This window comes from Epargyreus clarus, unplaced genomic scaffold (genome assembly GCF_041222505.1).
Source record: "Epargyreus clarus isolate Ecla_fem2 unplaced genomic scaffold, WU_Ecla_fem_2.2 ptg000003l, whole genome shotgun sequence".
NCBI classification, from domain to species: Eukaryota; Metazoa; Arthropoda; class Insecta; order Lepidoptera; family Hesperiidae; genus Epargyreus; species Epargyreus clarus.
The window spans coordinates 12,999,776-13,015,110 of record NW_027332211.1 but is presented as its reverse complement, the minus strand read 5'-3'; the positions used below and the strand labels follow the sequence as shown (position 1 = coordinate 13,015,110).

The 15,335-nt window shown below is 35.4% G+C and overlaps 1 protein-coding gene across 8 annotated transcripts in view; it reads right to left on the bottom strand.

Annotated features, from left to right (window-relative positions):
- Window positions 1-1,411: 1,411 nt before the first annotated feature.
- Window positions 1,412-15,335, bottom strand: part of Asap (ArfGAP domain of ASAP) — a 67,899-nt gene continuing 53,975 nt past the window's right edge. Inside the window, exons 8-17 of one of the 8 annotated variants that reach the window (XM_073089566.1) lie at window positions 14,667-14,889; window positions 13,922-14,102; window positions 12,052-12,333; window positions 10,890-11,009; window positions 10,103-10,304; window positions 9,397-9,522; window positions 8,792-8,913; window positions 7,669-7,719; window positions 6,045-6,203; window positions 1,412-5,432 (exon numbers count right to left, since the gene is read on the bottom strand). In XM_073089566.1, coding sequence (XP_072945667.1) covers window positions 5,235-5,432; window positions 6,045-6,203; window positions 7,669-7,719; window positions 8,792-8,913; window positions 9,397-9,522; window positions 10,103-10,304; window positions 10,890-11,009; window positions 12,052-12,333; window positions 13,922-14,102; window positions 14,667-14,889 — 1,664 coding nt within the window. In that variant the 3' untranslated portion in view covers window positions 1,412-5,234. The remainder of the gene's footprint in view (window positions 5,433-6,044; window positions 6,204-7,668; window positions 7,720-8,791; window positions 8,914-9,396; window positions 9,523-10,102; window positions 10,305-10,889; window positions 11,010-12,051; window positions 12,334-13,921; window positions 14,103-14,666; window positions 14,890-15,335) is intronic. The other 7 variants (XM_073089574.1, XM_073089590.1, XM_073089579.1 and 4 more) reach the window with 7 other exon arrangements.

Below are 15,335 nucleotides of genomic sequence, written 5' to 3'. Positions count from 1 at the left end.
GTTTCGATACGAAACTGTATCGATAGATTACGATATGATTAAAAATCGATACACAGCAATCGACGTGCATCCCTAGACTCTTTACACGGATGACAGTGTTCTTAATTCTTTGACAGAATATCTTCTTACAAACGTCACTTATTTGACATTGTAGTATATTTGCTGCGTTCTGAATTAATATTCAATATTTATAAAATAAAAAACTTGTCTGATATAAAGTAAAAAAGGAAGCATTTTCGTTATGAGCAAAAAATATTAATCACAATGTTAGGTATGTCGTATGTTGTCCCTGTAGTTCCGGGATCAGAATAGGGCTACGGTATCCTCTGCCTGTCGTAAGAGGCGACTAAAAGGGGGCTTTCGGGGTTGCGGACGGCAAGAGTGGGAGCTCTAACCGCCTTGCTAGCGACCCCGGGAAGAACGATGGTATGTGTGACCTCATACCGTCGTACGCTCCACACGGAGTGGCGAGCTTCATAAGCATCTGGACGGAGCCAGACGGGGCCACGCGCCAAGAGGACTCCGGTTGCGTTCCTTTGGAGATCCCGGAGTCCTCTACGCAGCGCTAAGGATGGTCACCGGGGGGGTTTTAGTGCGGTAAAAGTCCCACATAACCCGTCGTTGCTCCCACGGCGTCGGGTACCTTTTGAAGGTTTCCCCCTCGTCAACAAAAAAAAAAAAAAGGTATGTCGTATGTATGATATAGAGAACGGGCGCGAGACGACGCACCGTAAGCAGAATCTTCACGAGCGTCATTTGTAATAGATCGGACGAGTTCGTAGCGGTGCATCGGATCCGTCGCGAGTCGGTTATATCAAAGGTGCCATTATAACTTTGGTTGCGGAATGCTTCGACAAAACCAGCACACATTGACATGCAACGTTGTAAGAAACTTGGTGCAGTTTGTGGTCAACCGTCGTCCGTACATAAATTCGAATGAACACGGACCATGGAAAGCCCTCCTTACATTCAGATAATGTAGATATTATTAACCCCACTTTCTGTTTTCTACAGATAACGATGATACGAAATTACTATGGGTCGTATGCTGTTGATAGAGATAGAGGTTGTAGCTATGCACAAATAAATAACTTAGGCTTGTAATAAATAGGTTGGTACTCAAAATACATTAGTCCACAAGTCAAACGGTCCATTGAATGTAAAGTGATCATTCTAACCCCTAGAAATCAATTTAAAACTAAATAATTTAAAAAAATGGGTGCGGTAACTTTTTACACTCCTGCAAAGGGGAATACAACAGGCATAGTCGTATTGCCTACTGAATTCCAAAGTTCCAAATGCCTACTGAAATATTTTTTCAATCACACCTTTATTATAAGTCGCTGCACACTCCTTTTGTCGCATTAATTACTGTGTAATATGGATGCATATAAATAAATATAAAACAACGTTTAGTGACATCGAATTGATGTATTGATAAATTCATACAGATTTTCATTCAGATAATACACAATAGAAAAAACTATTTCAACTACAACTCCATTTAATATACTACATTACAGAATAAAACATCTTACTCTATTAGCATCATTCATTTGGTTACATAACTTTTTATTTTAATAATAAGTAACATACTGATAGGCTAAAATGGCATTAAAATATTTCATCACAATTAGGTTTTTTACATTAAATTATTAAATAAATATAATAATTTGATTTACATAGTTAAACCTGCAGCAAAATATATACAACATTATAAATCTGATACTTTTCATTCTGATATTATAAATAATATTCTAAAATTAATATAAATAAGTTAAAATGTACGCTTATGTAAACTGTATTTATATACCTTCAAAAGTATTGTAACAACATAAAAGACATGTTTAATATACATAACTTGTATAATCACGATTTGTTTTTATTACGTACATAAAATTAGGTGATGTATTTAAACAGGCAGTTGTTAGATAATACTACTGAAGAAAAGCATTGCCAACATATTTTTCACAATAATCATACAATGTATTATGTAAAAACTAAAGAAATAGCCACATATGGCATTAAGTGACTTTATTATAGATAATCCTTAAACTTGTGCTGAAATAATTGGCTGATAGAAGTTCTAGATAAAACTGAACCAACCTTTACATCTTGGTAGCATGTATGTAATGATTACATTTATATGTGGTTTAAAAACTCTAAACTGTTTTTGTGCAATAGTGAATTCATAAATATTTCATCAAAAAATAAATATATATTATTATATTGAAATTTTATTCAATGAGCTTTAGTTTTAGAATAATATAAGTTTAAATATTTTGCATTCGTTTGAGCGTCACTTTCAACTAAAACAAATATTTCATATCACCTAATTTTATATAAAACAAAAATCATATTACGCTTTAGAAGCTGCGTATTAACTTTAGTTACACTATAATAATTTTAAATCATACATCAACTGAGAATTTTCAAAGGAAATTTAAAATCGGAGATTAAATAATTTGCGTTTTAATTCAGTTAATACTAATTTATGGCAACGCGCACGTTAATATAGGTAACTTTACAATGTACGTAGGCATTACTTAGCAACTATGAATACAATGGGAGCATAAAATTATAGTACACGAACTAAACTTACAAGGGAATGTGTATATAATATGTAGTAACATGAATCACATGGGCACATTTAAATGTAACTATTAGTATATATAGGCATATTTCTACTAAAAAAATATTTGTTCTACAAAACGTGGTGATAATCAAGTAGATTATGTTAAGCTATGAACAGTAACATACAGATATTTATCGCATTATAATAATAACGTTTGACGTATGTTTCAAGAAAATACTTTAAGTTCTACATCGACAATTCAAACAATTCCTTAGCAGACTAATTAGTAGAAACAGCCTTTATTTAAAATAGCTCGAACTATAAGGAATCAGATTTCAAACTACATACTTTGAATACTATTGTTATATGCCATGCACAGTGCACAATTACACTTGTCGTTTCAACTACTTGAAACGTGGAAATTGATAAAATTTAACATATATAACAAGATCCAAAGTTCTGATATCCAAATGGCGCAATATACCACATGCTATAATTGCTCGTATTGAAACCATATTCGATACAAAAATAAAACTCTGCTAAAATCATGGTTCTTTTTATATAAACTATTTGGTCCATATTTCTTGAGTTTGTTTGGAAATCAATTCTTAATTGGACAATTATTCAACTCAGGCCTCGTATATTGCTTGAAGCAATGTAACGGTAACATATCAGAAAAAATGTGGCAGAGTAATTATCAACATGCACATTTGATTTTTAGATGATAAAAATCTAGATTCTAGACTCTAGCTATACATTCTAGATTCTATCTAGATATATCTTATAAAAAACAACATTATTTGTGCTTGGAGAGATAATGAAGTTGGAGGGACAGTTATTAGGTAAGCGTAATTGTTAAGTCTTTTAAGTCTTTAGGGCTGTTTAAATCAATTTTTTCTACCCCCTTCAGACTCAAATATAAGTCAACAGTCACAATACAACTTATAGCTCCAAATTTCAAAGTTTTCATATAACATACTGCACACCGTCTTTACAAACGATTCAGTAGTCTTCAATTTAACATGTGGTATATTACGCCACGTAGAATCTAACACGTAGGTACCAACAATCTAAGACATATCAACTACAAGAACAACTATACAACAAACAGTCACTGGTCCGTTAGTTTGTCGCTGATAATAATATATTTCTTCCGCTACAAGATCACATTTATTTTTAATTTTTGGCAAATCGCTATCTGAGCTTCACTGTACAGTCGTATCACGCTAACAATAATCTTTCTACACGACGACGAACAAGAAGAATCTACTTATCGAATATAATTTTTTAATCTGATAGCATTACGATTGGTTCTTATTGCATTTTTGTATCACTTGAGCATTTGTGTCGGTGAAGATATACCAATTTATATAATTTATAGTATAACATACACTTTATTGTTACGTTTTTGGGATCGTCGATATAATATTTTCTCGTTTACGAGCTAAACACGAAAGACATGAGCCGTTTATATTAATATATATTTTATTTTCATACGAAAATCAATAAAAATCCAAGTAAAAACCCGCTTCGGGACGGACTAGCTACTGGCAGAGACTTTTATCTATATATTGGTGTCATAAATTCGTAGCAGTACATTTGTGCTGTAATGCGATAATGGTGAATAGATTTGTGATTACAGCCAGTTGTAATATTAATTTTATAAATACGGGGTCAGTTAAAACACTGATCAGTGATATACATTCATGTATATTGTATATGTTAGATAACCAATTAATCGATTACAAACAAAAGAGTTTTTTACATGTTAATTGAATGCAACCGATTTCAAAATCATTATGAGATTGTGACGAATACTAATTAGTTAGCATATTTAAGTTAACCAGCGTTCCTAAACCTGTTATATATCATCTAAATTAATTCGCGCCATCGCACTGAAATAATGTATAGCTTTCAAAAATGTGACAGTGAAAATTGTGAGTATCGAAAATGGTTTTATAATAACAATCATTGTGCCAATTTTATCACATAGTTTTGCGAACAAAACTATTCAACAGATTTCAACATTGAGGCCTTAACTATGCATTGTTTAAGTTGTAACAAATGTTACAGTGTTGTGTTACACGAACAACAGTAATGACTGCACAACAAAACTGCATTAATTAACATGTATTCAGAATACAATGAATACGGCACAATACAAAATGCTAGAGTAAATAAGCTCGTAGCCTCCCAAAACGACGCTGAAGCTTTAGGCCAAATGTTATGTATTCGAAGGAATTCAAATTTAGGTGTATAAAATTTTAATTGAAAAATTATATTATTAGATCACACTGACTAACAACAACTTACAATGGTATTGCCTGATACAATTGTATGTTAATATTCTGACACCTAATATTATTATTAACCGCACGATTTGAATGGGAGCCAATAGTAGACAGTTCAATACATGTCTTTGAGCTTCTCCTCAATAAACGGCACTAAACGCCGTGACTATATCTATCGACTACATTACGAGACAAAATCGGAATGAGTTCTAAGAATATTCATATTGCGGTTTAATTCAATACGCGTACGAGTGACTTCGTTACGTAATAAATGGCGACGTACGGCCAACGAACAGAGAAGTTCTATGAACACGACGTTACTGACCATCGGATATGAGCTACCGGTTAGATGTGCGTCTCGTTCTATCCTAGTCGGGTAGCATGTGCACGAAGGAGACGGGGAACATTCCGCGGCGGCCGGTGCCCTCCACTTGCCCTTCCATCCAGTTGTCGTCTTCAGTGCGCTCGTTGATGACCACGATCACCTCTCCCTCCCTGAAGGATAACTCGTCCTCGTTGTCTGCCGAGCAGTCGTATAGAGCTCGACACCTCCGCATTCCTCCCATCTGTAAAAAGATGTACCTTAATCGTTGAATTCCGTTCTAAAAGTACACACGCTAAGTTAGATGCTTGTTTACGATGCGTTGTTTATTTATGATTGTAGCTTTTTTTAAAAAAAAAATAGCGCCCAGATTATTTTCGAAATTATTTAGACTATGAAATTGTTGCGGTTTTATTAAAACATTTTATTAACCACTATTATTAAAACCAAAATTATTAAAATCCCATATGAGCTCTTTATCTGTACACTCTATGTTTTTTTTTTTTATAATATAGGAGTAGGAGACGAGCATGCAGTCCACCTGATGGTAAGTGGCTACTGCCGCCCATGAACATCTGTAATCAACTCCAGATAAGATTAGATATTCCTACCCGAGGTCGGCTACAGATGCGCCGCTATCCCTGAGAATTAAGCTGGAACGCCACGGAAAAGTATGTCTCCCTTATCACACCCTTCAAAACTGAACACAGCAGCGCCTAACACTGCCGTTATTAGGCTGAAATAGGTGTGACGGTGGTGCCGCCGGAGTCGAACCACAAAGGGTTCTACCTTTAAATAATATTGTGCATGCCATACAAACGTGCTATGTAAACAAATCCTATAATACCCCACTAACCATAGTGATAGAGGCGGACGGCGAGCGCGAGTGCGCACTGGACGCATCAGACACGTCTAACGAGCGGCTGTCCCGCCGCCGCCCGCGCCCGCCGCGCTCCCTCTCCTCACCCTCCGAAGCATCACAGAGCTCCAACGACGAGTCCTGGCTGCAACACTCCTGGAGACAACGTTGCATTTAAACACACTATTTTAACACTTATTAACGCTACTAATGCTAAACTATCTCTATGTCTATATCTATAATCTATAAAAATGTATTCTATTATGCCTGGGGCTGTAAAATTATTGACAATTAAAAATAAGGACAGCATGATACGTATATGCAGTATTTGTAATGGCCATTAATTTTTTACATCTATATTACACTGAAAGATGTCCTTTTATGCCACAAATTAGAATATTTTGACTTCATAGTTAGATGGTAATCTCAAGTATTGAAAACATGGACCATTTGTAGACATAAAAGAACTCTTTGATATATCCAAAGATCAGCTGTGACTAACTTTTAGATAAGCTACTCATGACTATGCTTGTATCTTACCTGTCCTAAATATTAATTAAAGTAAGTATTTCTGCAACTATTATCTAATTCCTACAAAGCCTATTATTTGAAAAGTAAATAATAAAAACTTAAAAGAGTCTAAAAATTTACACAACATTTGTTTCTATTTAATTTTTACATAAATCTGTTTTTATTATGTGGAAAAATCATGCAAATCACACAGATTAGTATTAGTTCAGTATCAAAAACCATCTCGTGTTAAATGTGCCAATTATTATTTTCAACTCTGATGTCTCACATTTCTGACAAACGATTCTAACCTGTACTTTATAGTGTAATCGCTACATAGAAAATCAAGTCTAAAAATTCTATGAATGATGGAAATTATTAGGTCAAAAAATTAAAGCGAAAACTATTAGATAGGTACATGCAATATAGGCTAACCAAAAATTGTGCATACGTTAAAAACTATATGCAAAATTTCAAGGCCGCTAATTGGGAGAAATTGTCAAGAGACTCGATTTGAATGTCTTTAGATCCTAAGACAAGGGAATTTGGGAGAAATTAAACAATTAATAATATATTCACTACAATGGTGAACATCGCGTACGTTTAATTATGAATTATTTACTTATTATACAAGCAAACTATTTTTGCGAGCAAAGTTTTGCGAGCTCACATTTTATTGTGTTGTACAAAATCCAATTAGCCGAAATAAAAATATAGCATACATATTTCCCATTACTAGCATAAAACTGTCTCACGCCGAATTGTTCCCTCTTCCTGGTATCATTTAATTAGTATCCGTTCATTAATAATATTATTAATGTAATATATATTTAATACTAATAATGTTGACTTGTTCAGGCAATCTATATGTTGCCCTAGTACATTTTTGTACGTACACCTTACGTGCGCGAGCCAATCATACGTAAAATGTTTGTACATATATTTATTTTATGGACGATATCTTTTTTAGATATTAATATTTATTACACCAATAAAAGCACTCTTGACAATACAAAACGATGATTCGTGGGTAAAACAAATAGATTATAGGGCATAAATGAAACAAGGGTAAGCGAGTAAATAACACTAAAGCTCTCTCAGACGTGTTTACCCTTCTCAGATTGGTTTTCACTGCCTTATCCAGGTGCAATCTATTTTTCTTCTGTAGCAAAAACAAATATAACCTTGTATTTATTTATATATGTTAGTCTTTAAGTATTAATAGTAATCTAAAGTTGTATACATCGAGGAATCTGAATTTCAACATCGCTGATACGTACGTCGCTACGACACTACGTGTTTTATACTAAGTAGATAGTTTACCAAGAATAAATAATTATAGGTAAATAGAAAAATTATATTCGATATTTTTATTACCAAAAAAGTAAATTAAACAATCCATATACAAATAGGTTAAAATATATTATATACATAATATTTTTTTAATAATACTGTATCGAAAAAAATAATAGCCTGTAATTACAATAGGGTAATGACTAATGATTTTTTTCCATATTATTGGAAAAAAATTATGGTACCACTCAAACTGATATTACTGACACCGATAAATTACTCATGTATTTACGTCAAATATACACGTGACAATTACTTTTATCGCTAATAAGTAATCCTATCCTCATATGATTAAAGTTTAAAACGTACTTAATTTATCTAGAGTACTTCGCTTAAAAACTTTATGTACATCAATTAGCCTGGACAACTCACTTTACCCATACTATTTTTCCACTGATATTTAACTTAAATCATTTTATAATTGATTACTCCAGTACTTATGATAAAGTTAATAAATAAGAACATAAGATGTTTACGACATACTATCATATCACACCTTGCTCACATTTTTAAGATATAAAAATACTAACATACATTCTAATTATTGCATTTTGTTTGGGATTGAATTTGCATTAAATACTAACTGACCCGGCAAACGTTGTGTTGCCATATAAATAAAAAAATGTTAAGGGTGAACAACCCTTATCACTTAAGGGTATGAAAAATAGATAGTTGCCGATTCTCAAACCTACTGAATAATAATACTGAATAAAATTTGGTGAAAATCGGTAAAGCTGTTTCAGAGGAGTACGGTAACTAACATTGTGACACGAGAATTTTATATATAAGATTATATGTATCTTAACACTTCACGGGGATAAGACATGGTTTTCATTAGGATAAGATAAGATATACTAAGGTAAAAAAGATGGATAAGTTACCTTTCTGGGCGGCGGCGTGGGCTCGTCGCGGTGGTGCGCGCCGTTGTGTAGTGCGCCGGTAGGCGGCGGCGTGGGCGGCGGCTGCTGCGGACGGTGCTTCACCACCACACCTGCAACTACGTCTACACTCATTGATACTTGAGTATGAGAATTATTACATTATGACAACGTCATCGATTATTGTCATCTATCATCTATCTAGATAACTATTTTATCAAATGAATATGGAATTAATTTTCCCACTTTAGAGGTGATGATCATAAATCCTCTTAAAAGTGTGAATGTTCAAGTGAAAATATCAAATTTATTCTTACTGTAACACTGTAACAATTACTCAGAAATAACAACATAAAGATCTTGGTATTGCAATATAGACAATAACAATAATTATCTTGTAAGTAATCGTGAATGAATAAAATGAATTATATTTTTTTATAATTAAAATAAAAAAACAGTTATTTCCTATGGTTATTCCACTTACAACTCATCGAAAGTTAGTGATATCAACTTGTTACATGGATTGCCAATTTACAACGATTATATTATAAAAATAACGAACGAACGAATGGATGAACGAATGACAAAAAACGAAGTTAACTAGTTACCGAGATGCGAGCGCGCGGCGTCGGCGGAAGGCGAGGGCGAGGGAATAACGCGCGGAGCGGCGGCCGGCGGCAGCGGCGCGGCACGCTTCTTCAGGCTGCCCGCCGCATCGGCACCACGCGCGTGAACTGTAAGCGAACGGATACGGTCACTTGAAATCATTTGCTCACCTCCTATTAAGTTTATTTTTACAATGTCTCCCCGTCTTTCCCCTCTACACAACTTCATCACCACGTTCCATACAATTAAATAAACTACCACCAACTTATTTAAAATTAAGAATAATATCTCCACTTATTTACGGATTAATTATTTCCTTTGTTAATAACTACTGCTACCAATCAAAAACCACCACCAATTTAAATACCACGTAATTGTTAATAACGATATATGTAAGCAATTAGAACATCATTTCACAAATAAAGTTTATAATTTATGATATATTAAACGATAAGACACAATATTGATTTGCGAGACGCGTGGACAGCCGATGGTGGTGGAGCGGTGATTTTTGCATTTCCGAGGAGGAAGCTAGGGGAACTGTCCCCCTGCCCTCCCTTGGCGACACCAGTGTGTAGTATGACGTGACCTTTGTAATATCAGATTGTATTATATTATAACACTCCTATCAAACACTATTACGATTACACATGCCCCAAAACCCTAATATCTAACATCTACACACAAAACAACATCAATGTTACCAACACTCACAGACGTTCGGCTTCCGCGGCAGCGTGGTGGGCGTGGGCGGCGCGTGGTGCAGCGAGTCGCACGTGGAGGAGCGCGAGCGCAGCACCGGCGAGTCCCCGCCGCCCGCGCCGCCGCCGCCGCTCGCGCCGCACACGCCCGCGTACGACGGCGGACGGGACCGCGGACACTTCTTCTCGGGTGTCACGCTGCCGTTTTGCTGCGAATTACAAATGGACATTCTTAGAAAGACGTATCGAAAGTTATTTTTTTAATTTGCAATAGAATGGGACAACGTTAAGAAAATTGTTTAATAATGCTAAAAGTATTCACGAATCGTGAAGTAAGACCCATTGTGAGATGAAGAAAACGTTTAAAATATGGAATGATTCCATCTACCCTAAGAAACAACAAAAATGTAGGAACATTTTAAACAGGGGTTTATTCATAAAAATAACAAGCATAAACAGCTTGAATATTTTAAGCAACATAAAACACTTTTTACGCAACTAATATGCAAATCACATAATAGTACTGTCTGTCAGATCACAAATCGAATTCGAAATCCTAGTCTTCTGATCCGATAAATACAAGGAAAAAAATACGATAACTAATAATTCATAATGGCTTTTGTAAATCTATACAAAATAAAATCCCTTTCATTTCATTTTTGCCATTGGCCCACGCGAAGGATTGCACACTACATATACATACAGTTATATTATTCGGACTCCAAAAAAGGAAGCTCTTATAGTCATGTTATGTATATTTAAACATTTTAGAAGAAAACAAAAAAATAGCTTACCCTTTCGTCGATGACCGTGTCGTCGTCCGAGAAATCAGTCGATCCGTCATCGTGCGACAAGTTCCAGTCGATGTTGATGTTCTCGAAGATATTCTTGTCCCTTTTGTCCACACTCTCCAACTGAAAATAACAACGCATTAGGTTAAAGTTTTTTGTTAAAAAAATAAACCTACTGCCTTTTCTTTTTCGAAGTCGGTAAAAGGAAACGTTTGTAGCTATGTATTTTTAAATACTTAATGAACAAAAATTAACTTAAGAAACAAATTAAATCTCACTATTTACTATAATTATGTACTGTTATGCTCCAAAACAAATACTAGATACACAAAATATATGTACATACATATATTTATAAGTATGTACGCAAGTGAGATTTATAATATGTCATCATTTCAATGTGCATTTACTTTCTACCGTTCCATATATAAGGATAGGATCGTAGGCATTCTAAATTAATAAACATCTGTCTATAAAAGCCTGATAGTGATGACAGTGCGAGCTGAGCTAAGTCCTACCAAAGTTTCCAACTGGAGCGATCAAACTTTTAAATCAGTGCACGTCGACACTAAGCCCCTTTCCGCTCTCGGACAAGATCCATTAGCTTAATTAAGCTGTTCACAGATTGGTTCGATTTAAAGACCTCTTTTCGCTAAAGGAAAATTTACGCCCCTTTCATTAAAGTAAGTATTTTGGCGCTCACCAAAAAAGCGAATAATTTAACAACGGTGTCTGTTTTTAAATGTCAGTACTTTTTGCGTATAATTCGTTATAAGCCTACGTCGTTAAGAGTGATTAATTAACTTAATTAAGTGGCGGCCTACCTAAAACATTATTTTGGTCATGGTTATAAGCACCTATGGCTGTATAACTCTTTTATATAACAAAGCGTGTTGTAATCCCCTTGCTGTCTACTCGATAATTAATAATCATTAAAGTTAATAATTATACTTGTACTAAGGTGCGTAAATATTTCACAGAAATAAAGAAAATAAAAAAAATGGCAAAATCTGTCTCAGACAGTTACTCACAAAAACGACATAAACTTCAAGTAGAACTGTCGTTTTTATGTTTATTAAGAAGAGTCCCGGGGTTGTCTCATCACTTATAATGTTGCAGGCTGATACTCTTTTTTCTACTACTCTCACAAAAAACTAAAACTCACCAATTCCTGACAATTGTGATGTCCAAACTGCTTAGCGATCTGTAGCGCTGTCCGCCCGTTGATATCCTTTATCGTGGTATCGGCACCCGCTTTCAACAACAGTTTCATGGGTTCCGTGCGGTCTATCGCCGCACACAGGTGTAACGCGGTCAGACCGGAAGTGGTTGGCTTATCCAGGAGCTGGGAGCCACCGTTTTGGACTAGAAAATCGACTATGTGCAAGCAGGAACCGTCGCCGAGTTCCCGCGATATGGCTAAGTGGAGGGCGGTTTCGCCGCAATCCTGGAATGTGAAAAAGGTTACATGTATAAAATGATATTTTTTAGATATATAATGTTATTTGATATAGTGGCTTTTGTATATGTACTAACACATTATAGAAAACGAGCCAGTAATAAATATGTATATAAGTAGATAGATTAAATTACCGCTATTTTAATATTAATTATAATTTTAAATTAAAAAGTGCAAGTTATTTTTTACATACATATTGAAAAAAATCACATTATTATTGATGTAGATAGGCATGAATATGCATATAATGCGGTTACTTTTACAAAACTATCTTTAGTTTTTAGGTTTAATGACTAACTAAAACCTTTATGAATATCATCAGATAAAATGTTATTTAGTTTTACGCAGACATAGAGTATAATTGAAATTAAAGAGAATAATTTATTTAATCTTAAAATAAAATTAACTTTTCAACTCATGCCTAAATTTTGAAGACGTAAAAGGTTAATATATTTTTAACGTTGCTTAAAAGTAATTTGCACATTAATTACGTTTAGTTCTATAGTACAATAGTTGAATTCATTATTAAGACTGTGTTTTAGAGACAATCGAATACATTATTATTCACCGTGAATGGATGAGCGTGCCAGTATCCGCCTCTTTCGTGTAAGATTACATCGAGATTTACGATCGTATTTTAATCAAATAAAAACTATGAAAATGCAATGTTTTTGTAAAAGTTACTAGCATGTACTAGTAAATTGAGCACAATTCTCCGCTCTTTGTTTTGTTATCTTTAGTTGAAATACTGCTAGTAACAAAAGAATTATGATTTGGTTAAAACTATATAAACTAGACGGCGAATTATTTTTTTATATTATAGGACTATTCGTATGTTACTCCATGCAATCTACCTGGTGGTAAGTGGATACTGCCGCTTATGGACATAGTCTGTTGTTATTAGTATTTATTATCTCTGTTATGTTATTACATATTACTTTCACGGTTAAGAAAAACGAAAAAATCTTAAAAAAAAGTTTCCAAGTTATTTGAAGTTTGGCAAAGGAAGATCTCCCGCCGGGCTAGGTGATCATGCCCGGGGAGCGGCCGTGCTCCGACAGTTTCAGTTCGGAACTTGATATATACCAGATATTTAGAAAACTTCGATAGCGTGATTCACAATATTCGTAGCGCCATTTCTTGACGATTAGCGGGAGTTCGCCACATGAAGTATACAAATTCGCAATTAATCAACACGACACACTATGGCCTGATCCTTCTCATTTAAAGAGGAGCCCGAGCCGTACTGTGCCGTTCATGAAATATGATAATGGGTGATATAAGAGCATAGAGTATAGATCTTACAGAGCACGGCAGTGTCACAGTCAAGTCCGCACTCTCAGCGTAGGTCTACAGCAGGCTCCGCAAGTATGCCGTGGATACTAATGCGTCCATGAAGATGACGTTGCGCAATATTAAAGTATAGAGATATATAATCAATCTTACGGAGCACGGCAGTGTGGCAGCCAAGTCCGCACTCTCAGCGTAGGTGCGCAAGTATGCCGTGGACACTAATGCGTCCATGAAAACGACTAAGTGCAATATAAGACTAAAGGGTATAATATGTAGTTCTTACGGAGCACGGCAGTGCGGCAGCCAAGTCCGCGCCCTCCGCGTAGGCCTGCAGCAGGTTCTGCAGGTGTCCGTTGTTGACGGCGTGCTCCACCTCGGACAGGCGCTCCGCCTCGTCGCGGCACGTGCGCGCCGCCCACGCTCGGTACACGTACTTTTCGCGGATGAACCGGAGACGTTCCTCCCTGTTGACGGCAAAAATATTATTGAAACGTATGATTATTATCGAAGCTGAAGTGTTTTACACCCTCTGTTTGTGTGTTAATTATTATCATAAATAGATATTTACGTCTATATCGAGCATTGGCCGCTTCTTGATTTCATATTAATATAAAATAAAGCTTTATAGGTTAAGAGTAGTTTAAAGATCGCATGAAACCATCGGTTCTGATTGTTATAATTGGATAACAACCTATAACGTTGTCGGAACCCTTAAAGAAGACACATGTTCTTCCATATCAGGTATCTCCCTTTACCAATCCACATAGAAGCGGCGAGTATACAATACTCTCAGCCTCGCATATTACCAATATTTTTCATGTATTTAATAGTAGTTAATAGTACTAGTAATACAAAGTCGATGTAAACGTACTGACGAATTAAGATAAACACCAACGCACATGATTACTTCAAACATTCAAGTCTTCGTCGGGTTCGATATTAATGAATTTAGTTTTTCACTAATATTGTTACCATCACATAAATATACATTAATTATGAAGCGTAGATCAACATAAACCATTACTCACATCGTACTCTCCGGCGTGAGCTTGTCCCTCTCGTCCAGTGTGTTCTCCATCACCTCGTTGAACATCTGGTTGCCCATGTGCCGCGCGAGCAACAGCTGCGACGTGCTCAGCCGGTCCAGCGTGAGCGACTGTATCCGCGATATGTGCACGCCCAACTCCCTGTGGCTCCCCGAACACTCTATACACACTATTATACCGAAGTTCGTCGACAGCCAGGTGGGATCTGCGGAATATATTTAACGTAAGAAATCGAGAGTCATATGGATCTAAAATATGCGTAATAGAAAATTATTGAACGCATTTTTTATTATAAAACGGACACTTAAAAAACTGTAATGCTGAATACAGTGCATAAGACGTTGAATACAGTTAGATACATATTGAACAATTGATTAATTAAGGCTTTATTAACACATACATAAACATACATAGTACATACATACGTACATACGCTCGAAAAACTTTACTCTTTGCAGTCCGGTAAAAAATCGGCGTATCGCGGCAAACCCTTTCGTTTTTATTCTATAATGACTTAATAACTCAACAAAGCTCACGTTGCCGTATAAATTGCTCGAATCAATCATTATACGGTGTAACAGATCTCAACGCAAACAATAGGAGTACAAATTACGACGCCGACACTTCACAACAGACGATTACAAACAATAA